This window comes from Orbicella franksi, chromosome 15, assembly GCF_964199315.1.
Source record: "Orbicella franksi chromosome 15, jaOrbFran1.1, whole genome shotgun sequence".
Lineage (NCBI taxonomy): Eukaryota > Metazoa > Cnidaria > Anthozoa > Scleractinia > Merulinidae > Orbicella > Orbicella franksi.
Window position 1 is genome coordinate 11,021,166 of NC_138159.1, and position 17,927 is coordinate 11,039,092.

The 17,927-nt window shown below is 39.2% G+C and overlaps 1 protein-coding gene and 1 pseudogene across 1 annotated transcript in view; both read right to left on the minus strand.

The window, feature by feature from the left end:
• Positions 1–17,927, minus strand: part of LOC145469975 (fumarylacetoacetase-like) — a 76,731-nt gene that overhangs the window by 16,435 nt on the left and 42,369 nt on the right. Inside the window, exons 7-9 of the mRNA XM_081453804.1 lie at positions 10,340–10,430; positions 9,433–9,530; positions 598–650 (exon numbers count right to left, since the gene is read on the minus strand). Of these exons, the coding sequence (XP_081309930.1) occupies positions 598–650; positions 9,433–9,530; positions 10,340–10,430 (242 nt within the window). The remainder of the gene's footprint in view (positions 1–597; positions 651–9,432; positions 9,531–10,339; positions 10,431–17,927) is intronic.
• LOC145470006 (uncharacterized) lies at positions 10,437–16,242 on the minus strand (annotated as a pseudogene).

Here is a 17,927-nt window from a genome sequence, read left to right on the forward strand (position 1 = left end):
GTGCCACTTAGTTGTTCTTACCACATTTTGACTTCATCTGTGATCTATTAGTGAACAGACGCACGGCAACATGGAATCTACTTGTTAAATAGATTAAACATTATGTTTAATAACGACGTTGGTTTTCGCATTGTAAGAAACTTGAAAAAAGTTACAACTGCGGAGCAAAATATTTATTTTCTTTCTTGGTTTTAAAAGCACAAATGGCTTTTTTCGTGTTCACCAAAGTGGGCAAAGGCCGGCTTTCGAGTTCTGTTGAAAGATTTTGAAATTAAAAAAAGCTTTAGCTGTAGTAGTTTGTTTTGTTATTATATAAAACAAACAGATTCCATGTTGCCGTGCATCTGTTCAGTAATAGTTCACAGAAGACGTCAAAACGTGGTAAGAACATCAGTGACATACTCGGCTATCGCCTCATGTGCCACTTTTTTGTTCTTACCACATTTTGACATCATCTGTGATCTATTATTGAACAGACGTACGACAACATGGAATCTATTTGTTAACTAGTACACTGCCATCTATCATGCATGATGTATATCAAGCTCTGTTCCAGTACTGGCTACATATTAATTAGGACATTTTTTTAGGACCTACCATTTCAAGCTCAAAATCCAGTAATTTACATGGTCCAAAAACTGGAGGTTTAGCTGTGTGCAGGCAAATGACAGAAAGTATAATGTTAGAATTAATTATATTAATGTGAAATATTAATGTTAGAATTGATTGTTTCCCTAAATCATTATGATGATGATACTGAAGCACTGTCCTGCCCAGTATCAATTTTCTTTTTCCTGGGCAGATTTTCCGATCCATTAAAAGTTCCCACTCCAACATTCTTGCTTACTGTGCCTTTCCCATAACACGCAAACTCTGCTTTCCAAAACATTCTGAGAAACTCTGTGAATAAAACTACCTATTTTAATATGTAAGTTCTTAATTTCATATAGCCTAGCAACAGAACAGTTGCCCCAGACAGATATGCAATATGTTATTTGTGGAATCAGTCTTAAAGTAAAATGCTTCTGACTAGTAGTTTGGGTGGAAGGTATCGCATTTTCTTCAGCACACGCTGAGTGAGTGAGTGAGTGAGTGCTGAGTGACATATGTGTCTTCTCCAGCTGATCTCTACATGTCAGTTTGTTGTCGATGACCGCACCCACTAATTTTGTTTTGGTTGTGTAGTCAATTTGTGTATCCCCACACTTCACAAGCAACAGTGGGCCCACAAACTGATCTCATTGCATACTCATTACTTCAGACTTTCCAGGATGCAAAGTCAGCTTATTGAGTCTGCACCAAGTACAGATCTCTTCGAAGAGACAACTCAGTTTAATAATGATATCATCAGGATTATCTCCCATCATTGGCACTGAGCAGACATAAAGCAAATTTCAGACCTTTTTGACGAGCATGAAAATCGCTTCCTGCCTTTCCTTTCCTTGCACAATAAATACACGCTAAATTGCAACTTTTTACAATATCATGGTCTTATATCCACGATCCCTCAAAGTTGGAAGAAGCTCCTTCATGTTAATTCTGGCGACTCTACTACACCCCCGCCGCCAATCTGTACTATAGTATGCAAGATGTTATACGACAAACTGTTAACCTTAGAAAATCTTCCTCATCCCACTTCAGAAAAAACTCTTATCATAAAGTATTGCAAAGGAGAATCTAAATAAAATTTATCTTCTGCCGTTCACAGCCACAAAATAAGTTAAATTGGCAATATTCCAGCACAAAATTATACACAACATTTTAGCCACAAACAGTATATTATACAAAATGAACAAGGTTGCCTCCCCATCCTGCCCTATCTGCCCCTCTGATAGTCAAAACATACGTCATTTGTTTATTAGCTGCCTGCAAGTGTCTTCCTTTTGGTATAAGTTCCAAAGCTGGTATTCTACCGTAAGTAACGCGAGTTTACTCCTCTCTGAGCCAGAGGTATTATTTGGAATTACTTGTCCCTGTACTCACCGTTTGACTCTCAACCACCTCACACTGCTAGGCAAATACTTTCTTTATATCAATGCGCTAAATAATACTATGTTTGTTTTCAGCGACTTTATCTCATTAGTGCAGGATAAAATCGAGATAGAAAAATACATTGCTGCCACCTTGAATGGTGAATGGGAACTTCAACAGAAGTGGAAATTCCCTCTCACCATTTAAGGCATTTCCCTTAGTAATTTGTTGCGATTTTTTTTTGTTAGTTTGTTGGATTTTTTTTTCTATAAATTATTAAGTAATTGCATTGTATTGTAACTCCTTAAGTAATGTAATGTGTAAGTCATAATAAGTAATTATTGCATATTGTAAGTAAATAAGGTAATGTCAGGCATTGTAAATAGTTTTTTTAATGTATTGTAAGTGACGTTTGTAAGACAGTAAAAGCATTAGAAATAATAACAATAACAATAATGATACTAATAATAATAATAATAATAATAATAATAAATGAGACGGGATCTAAGTAGTGACAGCACTGTTGCATGGCAGAATGTTAAAAGAACACCACAAACGTGAGCTGGAGCGAAAGTACAAGATTGCTGAAATAGGCCTTAAACATGTCTCTGAAGATCTCAAACAAAGAATTACTGCCAAGGCTACAAAGATCCGAAGATATGAGAACAGAAACAAACAATTCCATCAGAACAGATTGTCCGAGACAGACCAGAGAAAATTTTATACGGAACTAAGTGGAGACAAAATCTCACCTGATATGACACCTGATTCAGAAGAAGCCAAGCAATTTTGGGAGAGCATTTGGAGCATAGAGTCAACACATCATAAGGATGCAGAATGGTTAAAGAAGTTGAAAGAGGAAGTGGAGTTGCCACAGCAAGCTGAGTTGTCCATCACCATAGACATGGTGACACAGTTTCTCAGGAAAGTTCTGAACTGGAAGGCACCAGGACCAGACATGGTGCAGGGGTTTTGGTTGAAGAACTTTACAGGCCTACACCACAATATCGCAAACCAGCTTCAAGTATGCTTAGACTGTGGGAACGTTCCTGGGTGGATGACCAAGGGAAGAACTGTCCTTATAATGAAAGACCCAGAGAAAGGCACAGTAGCAGGAAATTACCGTCCCATAACCTGTTTACCTGTAATGTGGAAGTTGCTAACAGGGATAATATCTGACAAGCTCTACGAATTCCTGGATACCGAGAGCGTACTACCGAATGAGCAGAAAGGTTGTAGGAAAGGCTCCCAAGGAACCAATGACCAGCTCTTTATTGATAAAATGGTCCTACGAGAGGCCAAATCAAGAAAGAAGAATCTTGCAATGGGCTGGATTGACTATAAGAAGGCTTACGATATGATACCACATTCCTGGATTCTTGAATGTCTAGAACTATTTGGTGCAGCTCAAAATGTTAAGACCTTACTGGAAAATTCCATGAATGGCTGGCAAACGGAACTTACATCAAACGGAGAAAGTCTTGGAAGTGTCTCCATCAAAAGGGACATCTTCCAGGGTGATTCCCTATCCCCCCTCCTTTTTGTGGTCTCCATGATTCCGCTGTCCCTAGTTCTCAGAAAGTGCGAAGCGGGATACACATATGCCAACAAGACAAAGGTCAATCACCTTCTCTTTATGGATGATCTAAAGCTTTACGCCAGAAGTGAGTGCCAACTGGACTCACTCATACAATCAGTGAGAATATTCAGCAATGACATCGGTATGAAATTTGGCATTGAGAAGTGTGCTGTCTTGGTCATAAAACGTGGCAAACTGGCACAGACAGAAGGCATAACACTACCAGATGACACTACAATAAGAGCAATGGAAGAAAGCGAAGGGTACAAGTATCTAGGAGTGCTTGAGGCCAGCGACATGCTTCATGACCAAATGAAGGACAAACTCGGGAAAGAATACTTACGACGCGTTAAAAAAGTTGCCCGCTCGAAGTTGAACGGTGGAAACTTGATACAAGCCATAAACACCTGGGCAGTGTCACTCGTTAGATATGCAGGAGGAATACTTGAATGGAGGAAACAAGAACTTCGGGACCTAGATCGCAGAACAAGAAAATTGCTAACCATGAATGGAGGGTTCCATCCACGGGACTGCGTGGCACGACTTTATGTGCCAAGGAAGGACGGAGGGAGAGGTTTGATATCCGTAGGGGATTGTGTCAATCAAGCAAAGATATCGCTAGAATGTTATGTCCAAACAAGCGAGGAAGAACTGTTAAAAGCCGTCAGAAGGGATGGGGATGAGAATAGAGAAACAGCTGCCAACTTTAAAGCGAGCAGAAGAACTGAAAATATTCAAGACTGGAAAGAAAAGCCGTTATATGGACAGTTTGCAAGACAGGGTGAAGAACAAAGAAGTGAGGAAACATGGACCTGGTTAAAAGAAGGAAAGCTCAAGAGAGAAACAGAAGCTCTTATCATTGCTGCACAAGATCAAGCAATACGAACAAACTATATTAAAACGATGGTTGACAAGTCACAGAATGACCCGAAATGTAGAATCTGTAAGCAGAGTAACGAGACCATTAGCCATATTGTAAGTTCGTGCTCGAAACTGGCACAAAAAGAATACAAAAGGAGACATGATAACGTGACTAGAGTAATCCATTGGGACCTGTCAGGAAAATGTGGGTTTGAACGAAAGGAGAGATGGTATGACCATGTTCCAGACAGTGTGCTTGAAAATGAGGATTACAAACTTCTATGGGACTTCAGTGTGCGAACAGACCATGAAATAGGGGCTAGGAGACCGGATTTGGTGATCATTGACAAGAGAGACAAGAGCTGTCAGATTATAGATGTGGCAATTCCAGAGGATAATGGGGTGAGAGAGAAGGAAGATGAAAAAGTTGAAAAGTATCAAGACCTAGCAAGAGAAGTTCGAAAAATGTGGGGTGTGAGGACAAAGGTTATTCCAGTGGTAGTGACAGCATTGGGATCAATACCACTGAGACTGAAGGCCAATCTGAGAGCCATTGAGGTGGGCATTCCTGTTGGACTGATCCAGAAATGTGCATTGTTGGGGTCGGCAAGAATTCATAGAAAGGTGCTGGAGATGTAGAAAGAAGAGAAAAAGCAAACAAGGGGTGTTTCTTGGCTTCCCTAGGCAACTTGTTGTTGCCCGGAGCCAATGACGAAACCAGCTTCAATATCATCAATAGCTGTGCAAATCTTTAATAATAATAATAATAATAATAATAATAAATGGGCAGCGGGGTAGGACAGGCTGGTGCCTACTTTGGGAAGATGGACGTTCTCGCCCACCATAGTCAGGGGTGGTGTCTTTGGCAAGCATCAGTAACCCCAAAGCCACCCCTGGTTGGGTTACAACAAACAGGTAGTTGGGGCTCGCTAGGCTCGGTAGCCAGCCCTCCTGGAGCTTCGTTTTTGTCATTAGACCATTCACATTAATATGGGCCTGTTTCAGATAAAGAATTGTTAAATGATATTTTCGTGCTCATTCTGAAATCTAACAATTAACCTTGTTCAGTACTTTCGGTTCTGTCTGGCTGAGTCGCTTGCAGGACATGCTGTTGCATGTTTGATAGGGATTCCTAGCATCTAGTGCAGACCAAATGATGTTTGTAGCATTTAGCAGCTCCTTGTACTTCGACTTGCATGTGCCTCACATTAACATTCTGTGATTTCTGGCTACTGTTTGGCAGCATGATGAGCGCTTATTTGAGTCCGAAAAAGCAGGACCAGGGTTGGGATTGATGTGACCACTTGTTAATAACAGTGATTGTTGAAAAGTAGCCCATGAATTCGCATAGTAGTTGATTGGTGTGTTTAGGTAGCACTTCACTTGCGGAAATGATCCAAGATGGTGGCAACAATCCTTGTGATCATGAGGTAGAGGCTGTAAATTTTAAACGTTTAGTCTGGGTGCCTGGTGATGATGACCCCACACAGGCAATTCTTTCATTTTCACAATGGAACTGAGACCAATATGACAGCCCATAAAAAAGCTAAAATTTGTGACAGCAAAAGCTAGCACATCTATCCCCCATTGTAACCACTGACCAATGACAGGTAATCAGTAAACAAACATGATCGGACAATCAAAAACACCCTTAATATTAATTTTTAATGAACTGATGAAACACGATTTATGGTAAACAACACAACAGGAATGGTACAGATCATAGCAACAATTCTGGGGTTGATTGAGAGTGCCTATATTATGGCAGAAGTAAAGGCAACTTTTGCAACAGCCAGCACTACAGGGATGAGTGGGCGAGTGAGTAAGGACAGGTACCTCATTGTGATTGCAAGCACCTTTTTTTAACGATAATAGTGATAACAGTTACACCAGTGAGTAAGAGTAACAGGAGCCTTGAGGCCATGCCGTAAAAAGCAGCACTCTACTGTGAAATATCAAGCCTCATTTTTATGTCCCGCCATTCGTCCTTGCTAAATCTTCAATAAGTTGTTTTGCTCTAGTCAACCATTTTGATCACTTCTCTCAATTCTCAAAATGCACCATTTCAGGGGCATGCGTTATTGATTCTGTAAAACCAATTAACCGGCCACATCCTCTTGAAAAATCCTGGATCTGCCCCCACAATTTCATTACAGAACAACTTGGTCAGATCTATTTAAAAAGTTGCTATATCCTTATTTTATATATCTGTTAGTAACAAGAACAAAACATATTGAATGCACTGTTTAACAATTCAAATTGGTCTTTGGTTTTCTCCAAAGACTATTAACAAAGTGAACAGACCAAAAAATGGATCATGTGTACTAAAGGCATCTGCGGTTGAGTGCTGATCGATACCCTCAATCCAGGGTTCATACCCTTTTTCAGAAACAAATTTCCAGGACTTTTTCAGGACTTTTCCAGGACTCAGATTGATTTTTCCAGGACTCTAAAATTCACATTAACCCTTTCACTCCCATTATCTTAATGTTAATTCTCCAGGACTTTCCAGGTTTTCCAGGACCCGTACGAACCCTGTCAATCAACCTGTGATAAACACTCAATCGAAATCTTGATCAACACTCAATCGAAATTCCACCTGATATTCGATTGACACTGATCAGCACTTGATCAACATCTCAATTGACACTTGATCAACAGTCGGCTGATAGTTGGCTGAGTGTTGACTGACTCATATGCATCAATCACAAATTAGTTGACACTTGACCAACGGTTAACAGAGATGTTGATCCAGTGTCGAGTCCACTATTTTTTGTGGAATATTTTTTTATTTTTTTTATTATTTTTTTTCTGTTTTTTGTTTTTTTTGTTTTTTATTATTTTTTATTTTATTTATTTATTTATTTATTTTTTTTGTTTTGTTTTTTCTTTTAATATGTCCGCTGATGATTAAATAGTCAGTATTTACATTGTTGTTCCTTAGTTCTGGCTTACTCTTATAGATCTTGGCTTCAGATTACTCTTCCATCGATTCAATTTTGACCTGCACTAGACAGTGAACTATTTTTGGCCACTGGAACTAATTGATTTAAGTCATCAAATGTAATCAAAATATAGCCAATGAAATATAGCTGTTCCCATGGTTAACATCCCCAAGCCAAGGCGATTCACAGCCGTGTTCGTTAACAGAATAAATAATTGTTGTCCCAGTTATGTATCACAGGCATGTCATCTCGCATCCTGACCAAACAGGCCACATACAGTCCAGAATCAAAACTTCTACAAATGAGCGATCATGAATGATCGAAAAAGCAAATCGCCTCGTATACACATACTTAGCATTGTAATTCGTTTTCACTGGGCCAAACAAATCTCACTCCGGTCTGTGCCCGGGGGGGCACTGCCATATATGGGCTATATAGGTATGTGCCACTGTGAAGGGTATGGTTTTCAAGCAGTTTACTCTAGAATAGGGTATATAAATCAGAGCGTTTGGGTCTAGAATAGGGTATCATTTTTCACAAAATTGACTAGTTGGTTGAAGATTTTATCTAGACTAAGGAAACCAGGAATTGCCACTCAAAAATATAAAAAAATCAAATCAGCAAGTTTAAATTTACACAAATCAGCCTCAACAGTGTCGATAGATGGGGGGATTTGGGGAGTTTACTCTAGTATAGGGTAGCAAAGTTCAGCTGAACTAGCTCTGGTATAGGCTAAGGGTTCCAGGGTCCAAGCAGCACATCCCCACCCAGAAATTCCAAAAGTACCTCCCCCGGGGGTCTGTTTTGGGACCGCGTTTATAAATTGTGAGTACAAATAAATGGTTGTTGTTGTTGCATTCCCTTTTGTTGAATACAATCAGAGTGAAAAATCAGTCCAAAGAATGCTCCAAAATGTCCAAAACAGCAAAAGAAGCCACAAAAGAGAATAAGAATGATGTAGCAGATAGACATGAAATGTATAGAGTCCATGGTTTGGTAATGATGTCATTCATTTTTGCCCCCACTGCAGAGTGGCCAAATTAGTGTTGCAAGACCCAAGGTGAACCATCCCATGAAACTTGGCTGAAGTCTGCATTAGGACTGCGTTCTATGAACGCAATTTTAGAGGTTAATGTGACACAAAACCAGCATGTACACTGTGTAGTGCCAGCAATGTCAATGCATTCTTTGTGTAGATAGATATTGTAGTTACTCAGTATGAGAACTTATTTCCTCAGTAGTCAAAAGCCATTAAGACAAAAAGAATACCTAATCTTTAATGGGAGTTATACCAATATTTAGTTTTCACATAATAATGCAAATTACCATAAGTTAAGATCAGCACATTTCAACTTCTTTCATATTATTGATCAGTGCAGTCGTGCTAAGCTTACAGTATACCATTGTGATAGAGAATAAATTGCCTGGATAAACAAGTCACATTACTGTTTACAATAATATTTCAAACAACACAGTCATGTTATTACGACAAAATCAATATTCCATTATCTGGCCAGCACTGTTTGCTGAGTTGATGTTGGTGAATATAACCAAAGTTCTGGTACACTTTATTTTAATAATCATTCCTTGAGTAAACAAACTCAGTTCGATTTGTGCTTTTGCTTACCTGATTTCAAATTTAGCTCTCGTGCGATCTCGCTCCACGCTAACTCCTTTCTATGTGCGTTTTTGAAGTCAACCAACAATTTATCGTACAGAATTGGATAGCTCCGGACAAGCTCTGCCAACCTCTCATCTGCCAATTTTGTTGACGGAGAGGAGATCTGGAACAGTGTTATTCTGATTGGTTGAATTCTTGGGCTTATGCTTGGGCTTATCTCAGACCAGTTCCCACTAGTGAAATAAGCGTAATAAGCATAAGTGCAAGCACAAGAAAAAGGAAAATGTTTCTTTTTCTTGTGCTTATGCTTATTCTTATTCTACCTCAGTGCACATTAACATTTTCTTGTGCTTATGCTTGTGCTTATGCTTGTGCTTATCTCACAAGTGTGAACCAGGCTTACAGGTGTATAGCCTAAACTAGAAGGAGATATCAAGAGTAACACTAGTACTTACTATCATCAGGCCTGGTCTGTCCAACAGGGCGTCGCACTGGAGTACCTGACACTATGACAGAAGATGCTCTACCATGGTATCCAACTGGTAAATGAATCCTGCCAGGTTTACATTTAATGTCACCTTCAATCTACAATGTAGGCAGCTGTCCATGTATTGGCATCTGCTTTATTTAACATTATTAAGTATAATATTATAACAGTTGGACCCTACAAATTTAAACTTTCAAAGAATGAATATGTCTTAAATGTTTGGGCAAGAGATCTCCTAGTCTTTTTCCAGTCTCATCAATGTCTAGCATTTTGTATAGCATGTCATCAATTAGTTACATCTGAAAAGTCAACTGTTAAACTGCAGTCATCAGCAATATGCTTGCTACCCAGACAATAAATAACTTTTGATCTTAAGTGATGGTAGCAGTTGTAATGATGTTTCTTAAATTAATTCTATTTAAAATGTAGTTTTGTAATCATCATTGATAATAAATGCTATTTGTATAATTTATTGTGACAGTGATGCAATAGATTTTAGAGTGGTTTTTAATCAAGTGTTATAAAACCAAACCCAGTTTTATAAACATTATAATAAATATTATTCATATTATTATGAAAGTAATGCAAAACGTTTTTAGAGTGGTTTTCAATCAAGTGTTATAAAACTAAAACCAGAGTCATCACCTTGGCCAATCACAAGAACACAGGCAATACAGTCAACCAATCAAACCTTAAAGTAAATACTGCAGCTGGCACAAAGCACAAGAAAATGTGCGTGACAAAGTCACAATACAAGGGCTCCAGCAGGGAGGGGGGTGGTGGTTCAGGTCCAGATGGGGGTCTGTGTTTTGTGCCAACCAACAAACCTATGCTCTATGAATCTTTGGCTTTTTTCATCACACATTGATTCTTACCAGTTTGGCATGAGAGCATTGTCCTTCCCTCTAAACATTGTGCCAACATTTGTTGCATGGTTTTTGGATGAATAAAAGTCTGTGTAGTCACCTAAAAATTAAGAAACAACATGGAAACAAAATTTGAAATGAGAGAGAAATTCTAGAATTAAGGGAATCTCAATCATACAGACACAATGGACAAATATAAAGAAGGCTATTTTTCTTGATACAGCAAGTTAAACTACATTGCAAACTACATTGTTTCCTGTCAAACATGGATACAACAGGAACATGCACCACATGATATCCTTTTGTATCAAAAAATTGAGAAAATTATGACCTCTTACTAACTGTGCATGAGGGCTCTACCAGGGAACATTGGCTACAGACTGAGCACAGCGAGGTCCGTACAACTACATGTAGTGAGACAATCCCAGATAGTGCGGAGCGTAATTGATAGCTCTGGCACGGTAGTCACATAGGTATTCACCTCTGCTCGTTCACTCATGGTTTGTATTTCCCTTGGCAGTCTTCTAGGGCTTTTCCCCTTTAATAGCAGTGTGTATGTTTCATGGTTGTGTTTTCATTCAAGGCCCAAAATTTACTTACAATTACCATTTGTCATGACAGCTTTAAAATTTTACTCTGGTGTTTTCTGTTGATTTTCATTCATTTTAAATTTAATAATATGTGAAGTAGCAAACATGACAATTTCACTTTTCATGCCAATGTTTGTAACTTGATACTTTTGTTTTCCTCACAAAGATATGTCAAATAAAGCTCTTGTTTTCTCGAAAACATGCGGGAGATGTGCTTGTTTTTTTTTTTCATTACTAGAGACAAAGGGAAGAAAGTTAAATATCTGATGAAGAAATGGAAGAGGAATGATTTTATTTTACTCAAAATGCAAATTTTATTTTCACTGATAAACAAGAACTAATTTAATTATCAGTTAGTCATGGAATACCACTTTCTTTTTCTGCTTACCATCTTTGTTGTTAACAATTTAATACACATGAACGATATTGACTGATACAACTGACAATCATTTCAACAAAAAGTATTGAAGGTAAACATCGCTAATTGGCTGAGATTATATCCTTAATTGGTGAAGAAGTCTCCTCAAAGACTAATTAAATTAATTTGTGCTTTCATTAGGTGCCAGCACTTTCCTGATTTCACAATTAAGGGAAGAAATATACAAGCTGCTAAGGAGAAGCTAACTAATGCATACATTAACGCTAACTAATTTGCGCATGCATTTAGAGTAAATTGGTTTTGTTCCAAAGAGAATAGTACCACAAGGAGAGCAAGGGGTTACCTGAAACAAATATATAGCTTTGTGAATGTTGACACAAACCTACTCTAAGAGTGGGTGTAACATATTTTACATACTATTAGAGTATACATGTACCTGTCCCACCCCACCCCCATTACTTCCTTGCCTCTAGACTGATTGATTAATTGAAATTTAATAATTATACAAACATTAAAGTTTACACCTTAGCACCATACTTCCATAGTGCTTTAGCAGATGGCAGCCCCAGAACCATCCCAATAGTGCACTCTTCACTAAAACTTCACTAAAAACAACTGAGGGCCAATATCCCCCAGTAAGGCTTGGGCTAGTTAGGTTGACAAGTACTATATTACATGGCACTCGGGCCATGCTGGTTTATTTTCTGTAAAATGCACTTGTGGTCACTTGAATTCAAAGGGTTTCCCTGTAACGGGTTATTGATGACGCAGCTCAGAAAGAACAAGCTACCACAAGTTTGAAAACAAATTTATTGGTGGTAAGTCATGTTAGATATAAACAAGACTTCAAGAACAATTTGTTATGGAATTTGACAAAAGTCTCAACAGCTGCAGGTTGCTGAAATTTGGAAAATGGTTTCTGTTGATCCTGGAATACTTTAACTTGCACATAACAAAATATCGGTCAAGAGAAGTCAAAACTGGTTGCTGTAAAACTTATACACAGCTGATAAAGAAGCAGCCTTTAAGTCAATCGTCCTCATCACTCTTGATAACGATTCAACGCTTCTTTTCACTGTGGTCAATTTTCACATACCACAACAGAGCTGGAAATAATTTTTCTTCTTTATCAGGACATGTGTCCTTTCAAATCTTCATTTTGGCCGGACAATATATTATCAATTTGACCGGACATTAATTTGCATAATTGATTTGCATAAGTAATTATCATAATAAAATTTATTAGCATACTGTAAAAATTTTCATTACATATCGTTCAAAACTCCATTTAAATTTGATTTATTAATCATTTATAATGATTAGATGACTTTATCTACAAGATGACTGCACTGATCTCTCCTGGTTATCTGCTGATTATATGTTCTTCAAGCAAACCTAGCTTTTTATTGAATGCTACAGGAGCCTATCACTAGGAGTGTGCAACTACCCCAATTATTCCTGTCCCGGCCTTTTCATAGACCCATCTATTTGTAGTTTGAATTTCTTGCAAATTCAGACCCCTGCAGGAACCTCAGTGACCAATCACAAGCACAGACTTTATAATTTCACCAGAAGACTAAGTTGACATGTCCACCTGAGGCCACCATTTTTCTCCTTACCGATTCGTGCTCATATAGACCAGAACTGACTTTTTCCTGGGAAAAGAAGTCTAAAAATAGACCGTGACATAGGCTTAGTATGGGAGTTGCAGGCTCCTAGTGATAGGCTCCTCACCAAAGTTGACTCTAGGGTACATACATGAAGGTCTAACAGCATATCGCAATGCACGTAATGCATAATAGGGTGATTTCGGAAAAGTACTTTTCATTTGGCAAGTACAGGAAAGATGAACACTTCTGCTTTATGATATGGCAGGAGCCCAGGTTATGGCTCAAACTGTCAGAGTCAAGGGCCCAAAATTCAAAAAATTCTGGAGTAGCCATTTGGCGACTAAGTGATAAAAATCAAGTGGGAATTTTATTCAGAAAAGAACTCAATGCATAAAATCTGTGAAAAAAAAATTCCCAAGATGTTTTTGGCCACTAATTTTGTATACATAGCTAATGTAATGTCTATGAAAGATTATGTATTCTAAGAGATGCAATCGGTAGGCATACACGACGCACTCAATGTTCACGGGTTTGCAATGCATTATAGCGGAGCTCCGGTGGCCTGAAGGACCGCCAAGAGGAGCCCCATACTCATATAAGAAAAGAAAAGGAAACCCATGAGTTGATTTTCTCATGGTTATCATGGCTAGCGGTATTGCTCGTGGGCGTGTATTCACAACAGCGATGACGACGACGATGGAGTCGCGCAACATGGCGGCCATACTCCAAATAATAGGTTGACAGAGACATACAGCCTTGGCTTACTGTGTACTTCTTTGATATTAGACATCCATTCTTCTAATCAATTGACACCTGTCAAAACAAGGTATCCGCTAACCAGTATCACTTGACCATATTGCGGGTTCAAGTTTACAGCTCATCCAGGTCACATGTTTCTTTTAAGTTGACTGCTGATCAAGTGCTGGTTTTCGATTGCAACAGGGCAGGATTGTTCGGAAGCCAGTTAACGCTAGCCCAGGATTAAAAGTTAACTGAATTATAACTTTTTCTTCTATACAAATGTTTTTTTTCCTGCTTTGTTTTGTGTATATGGTGATTATAAAAACTCAAAACAGAAGGCCAAACAATATACAGAAAACCTCATTGCAAAGTTACAAAACACAAATCAAAATTCTACCTTTTCCTGGGTTAGCTTAATTGGGCTCTGAACAACCCAGCCCAGGACCTACATTTTTAGGCTGGCCTAAATCTATATATTAGGGCGATTCCAAACATGATCAGCCATTTGCAAGTTTTCCAATGTGAGGGAGTCCTTTACAGCAAAGCAAAAGGATAGATTGCTTTCTTTTCTTATATTGAATGTTATAGAAGTAAAGATCTTTGACAATGTGTTTCTGGAAGGACATAATTAATGTCTGAGAAAATAACTGTTATTGATCGTCAACACAGAAACGTAGTCGCCATTATGGTAGCCTGTGAACGCAGACATATTTCCGGCTGTTGACTAAACCAGCATTTTTGGTTGCCAAAGATGAAATTTTAGCTGCATTGTCGCAATTTTGACCCTTTTAACAATGTATCTAACTAAATTTTATGGATGTACAATAACTTGGTGTTGGTGAAATGTTTGGACATCATGTCCGATCATAATGTGAAATTGGCCGGACATATTTAAAATTTGGTCGGACAATGTCTAACGACCGACTGTTATTTCCAGCCCTGCCACAAAATATTTGGAAGGTAAAGCCACTAATGGATTCTATTTTTGCAGGTGCAAAAACTGGAGCAGAAGAAGGCAGTAAAGGATCGCTAGCATGATTAAGCAATTAATTTTTGGTGGTGCTTGTGGCTGTTGCTGCAGTCAAACAAGTGGCTACTTGAAGAAGTCCTTGAAGACCTTGATTATTCACACTAGAGATCGTGTCATCTCTGGATCAAGAATGGCCACTCTGCTGAGGGTCAAGGACATCCTCCTATCAATTGGAATTTTGAACAAACTGACTTGTGAGATTGCAAACCCTCAACGCTTTTAAGGCCACTCAGTTGGCCTCAAAGTTCTCCGGTTAATCTGCATTGAGCAGCCTTGAAACACAAGTTTTCCTGACGGACTGATTGGTTACTCTTTTCCTTCATGCTAAAGGCCAGCATTCTTCGCTGCAGTGGAAATTTCCAATTTCATTTTTACCGGGGGTGCCCTCATCATTTGAGTGTCGATTATGCTGGACCACGAAGTAAAATGGTGATTCTGGTGCATTCAGCTCCACTGGCTGATGACAGCAGAATTTCTTGTTGAAGTTGACTGGAAATCTCTCCATACTGGTGGCAAAAACCTTCAGCTGGAATACTCTTTGGTGTCCATGTTCCTGACCTTCTGACCATGTCAGGTCTTTGCACCTTGCTCGGCTAACCTAGCCAGGAATGCTTGGCCATCATTCTGCTGTTGAAGCTAAACATCTCCTCAGCATAACTTACAGCTTTCATCTCTTGGTCGGAAACCAAAGTGTAAGGATAAATATTACCACTCAGTTCATCAAAGTGAAAGTGGATTGGAGTCACTGAATTCTCCCACTTCATAAAGAGCATCTTCATTTTCATCAATCACCTTAAAGTGCTTGTGGCTTCTTTCCTTTGCCATGCTCATGAAATAGTGACTTGCACTTTGCGGCTAGTATGCTTCTCAATTTTCCAAACTCATTGTCCTTGAGTATGTTGAATGGATATTTCTTCTCAGTTAAGTATTGCTGTATACTGTGCTGAAAACTGGAAATTGTTGCTGACTCATACTGCTCTCCATTTTTCCTTGAAGTGCTCATAAAAAATTTGGACCAAAGGTGGTCAAGCTTGGATGCAGTTAAGCTTTCTTTCATTTGTCATAATACTGTTAGCTTCCATGTATTGGAGAGGAGTGTTCATATCAGTAGTTGTCTTATTTGTGTCAGCACTATTCTGTTTGTTTGTAAAGTTGTCTATGGCCTCCTGGCTTTCACTAATTCCTGTTTCAGTTTCTATCAGATGTTTCCAGATCTTCAGGATAATAAAATTTGCTTGGTGAATATTTGTCTTCCTTGTCCATGTTGTAAGCTCTTTATTATGTCTACGTTTTAGGTAGTTTCTTTGCAAAGAATGGGGGTATTTACAAGTTTTCTTCTTGCAGTTTTAGTTACAAATTTTGAATTTGCTGGCTTTCGTAAACAAAAAAACACAGCCAAGAAAAAATACATGACCAACAAAGAACCTATCAGAATGCTATGATTTACCTCAAGACTACCTTGCCATATAATGAAAATACTTCATTTGTACATCTTCCCAGGCTAGCATCCTGGAGAGGGCACTCAAGCCTCGCTATATCAGGGAGGATACAACACATGGGATGGGAGAGGTTATTCAACCTCGCTGGACAGCTACTGCCCACCTCAAGCTGGGCAGCCCCTAGGCAGCAAGGTGCTATCCTGTCACTGGCCACCTGCCTCACTGAGGGTGTGGGACTTGTGTGAGGGTGTGGGACTTATCAAACCTGACAAGTGTTCAAAAGCAAAATGATTAAAGTGGAAACCAGATCTCAAGCTTGGGAGCTGGAATGTTAGGGAGGGAGCTGGAATGTAAATACCTCCATTCTTTGCAAAGAAACTACCTAAAACGTAGACATAATAAAGAGCTTACAACATGGACAAGGAAGACAAATATTCACCAAGCAAATTTTATTATCCTGAAGATCTGGAAAGAAAAACTAAATATTATTATTATTATTATTATTATTATTATTATTATTATTATTATTATAATGTTAGTATGATTACACTGGTTTGTCTAACCACCCATGTGAAACAGATGACACCAGCAAGACAGCTATCATCAACAAGCTTCTTCAGCTGCAAATAGATATAGCTGCTCTTCAGGAGACGTGTCTGGCTGATGATTCAGAACGTCTGAAACAGGAAAATAATTCCTGTGGCAGGGAAAGAGGAGCAGGAAGTAGTTTTTGCCATCAGGAATACTCTACTCAGTGCTGTGGAACCTGGAAATATCAAGTCTGAGTGCCTCCTGTCTCTGCAGCTCAATACTGCAGTTGGCCCAGGAAACTTGCTTTATGCCTATGCTACCTCTCTGACCTCTACAGCGAAGCAAAAGACAAAATTTATAGCCACCTTGATGAAGTCATTGAAGACTTCCCTAAACAGGCACCTATAATTATGCTAAGAGATTTCAATGCGAGAGTAGGTGCAGACCATGATACATAGTCTAAGTCACTTTGGAGTAGGGAAATCAAATGGAAATGGCCCACGTTTATTGGAGTTTTGCACATATTAAGATCTTTGTATTATCAGAACGAAACGTCATCATTGTAATGGGAGATTTTAATGCCAAGATTGGCAGTGATAACAGGGCTAGGAGGAGATCATGGGGCAGCGAGGTCTAGGGGAGATGAATGACAATGGAGAGAGATTTGCCGAACTATGTGCTACAAGCAACCTGGTCACGGGAGGGAGTTACTTCCAACAGCGAAGGATACACAAAGCGACTTGGGTATCACCAGACCTGCAGACAGAGAGTCAGACTGATCACATGTGCATCAGGAAGAGATTCCGAAGAACTCTCCAAGATGTGTGTGTCAGGCAAGGGGCAGATGTGGCTTCAGACCACCATCTCCTGGTTGCACGGTTGAAACTCAAACTGAGGAGGAACTGGACAGGGAGGACAAACCAATGCTTGGGGTACAACACCTTTCTTCTAAATGTTACCAACAAATGGGAGGAATTCAGCATCACACTCTCCAATAAGTTCCAGGCCCTGCAAGAACTGATGGAAGAGGAAAGCATTGACGTAAGGTGGCAGAGAGTGAAAGGAGCGGTCACATCGACATGCAATGAAGTGCTGGGTCCGAGGAACCCCAACCAAGGCTGCTTTCGGGAAAAGAATACAGGCAAGAAGATTGAAGCAAAGAAGGTGGCTGTTAACAACAACCGAACACGAACTGCAAAAGCTAAGGCGCAAGAGGAGTACAAAGGGGGGAACAGGAGTGTCAAAAGGAGCCTTAAGGCAGACAAACGCAACTATCT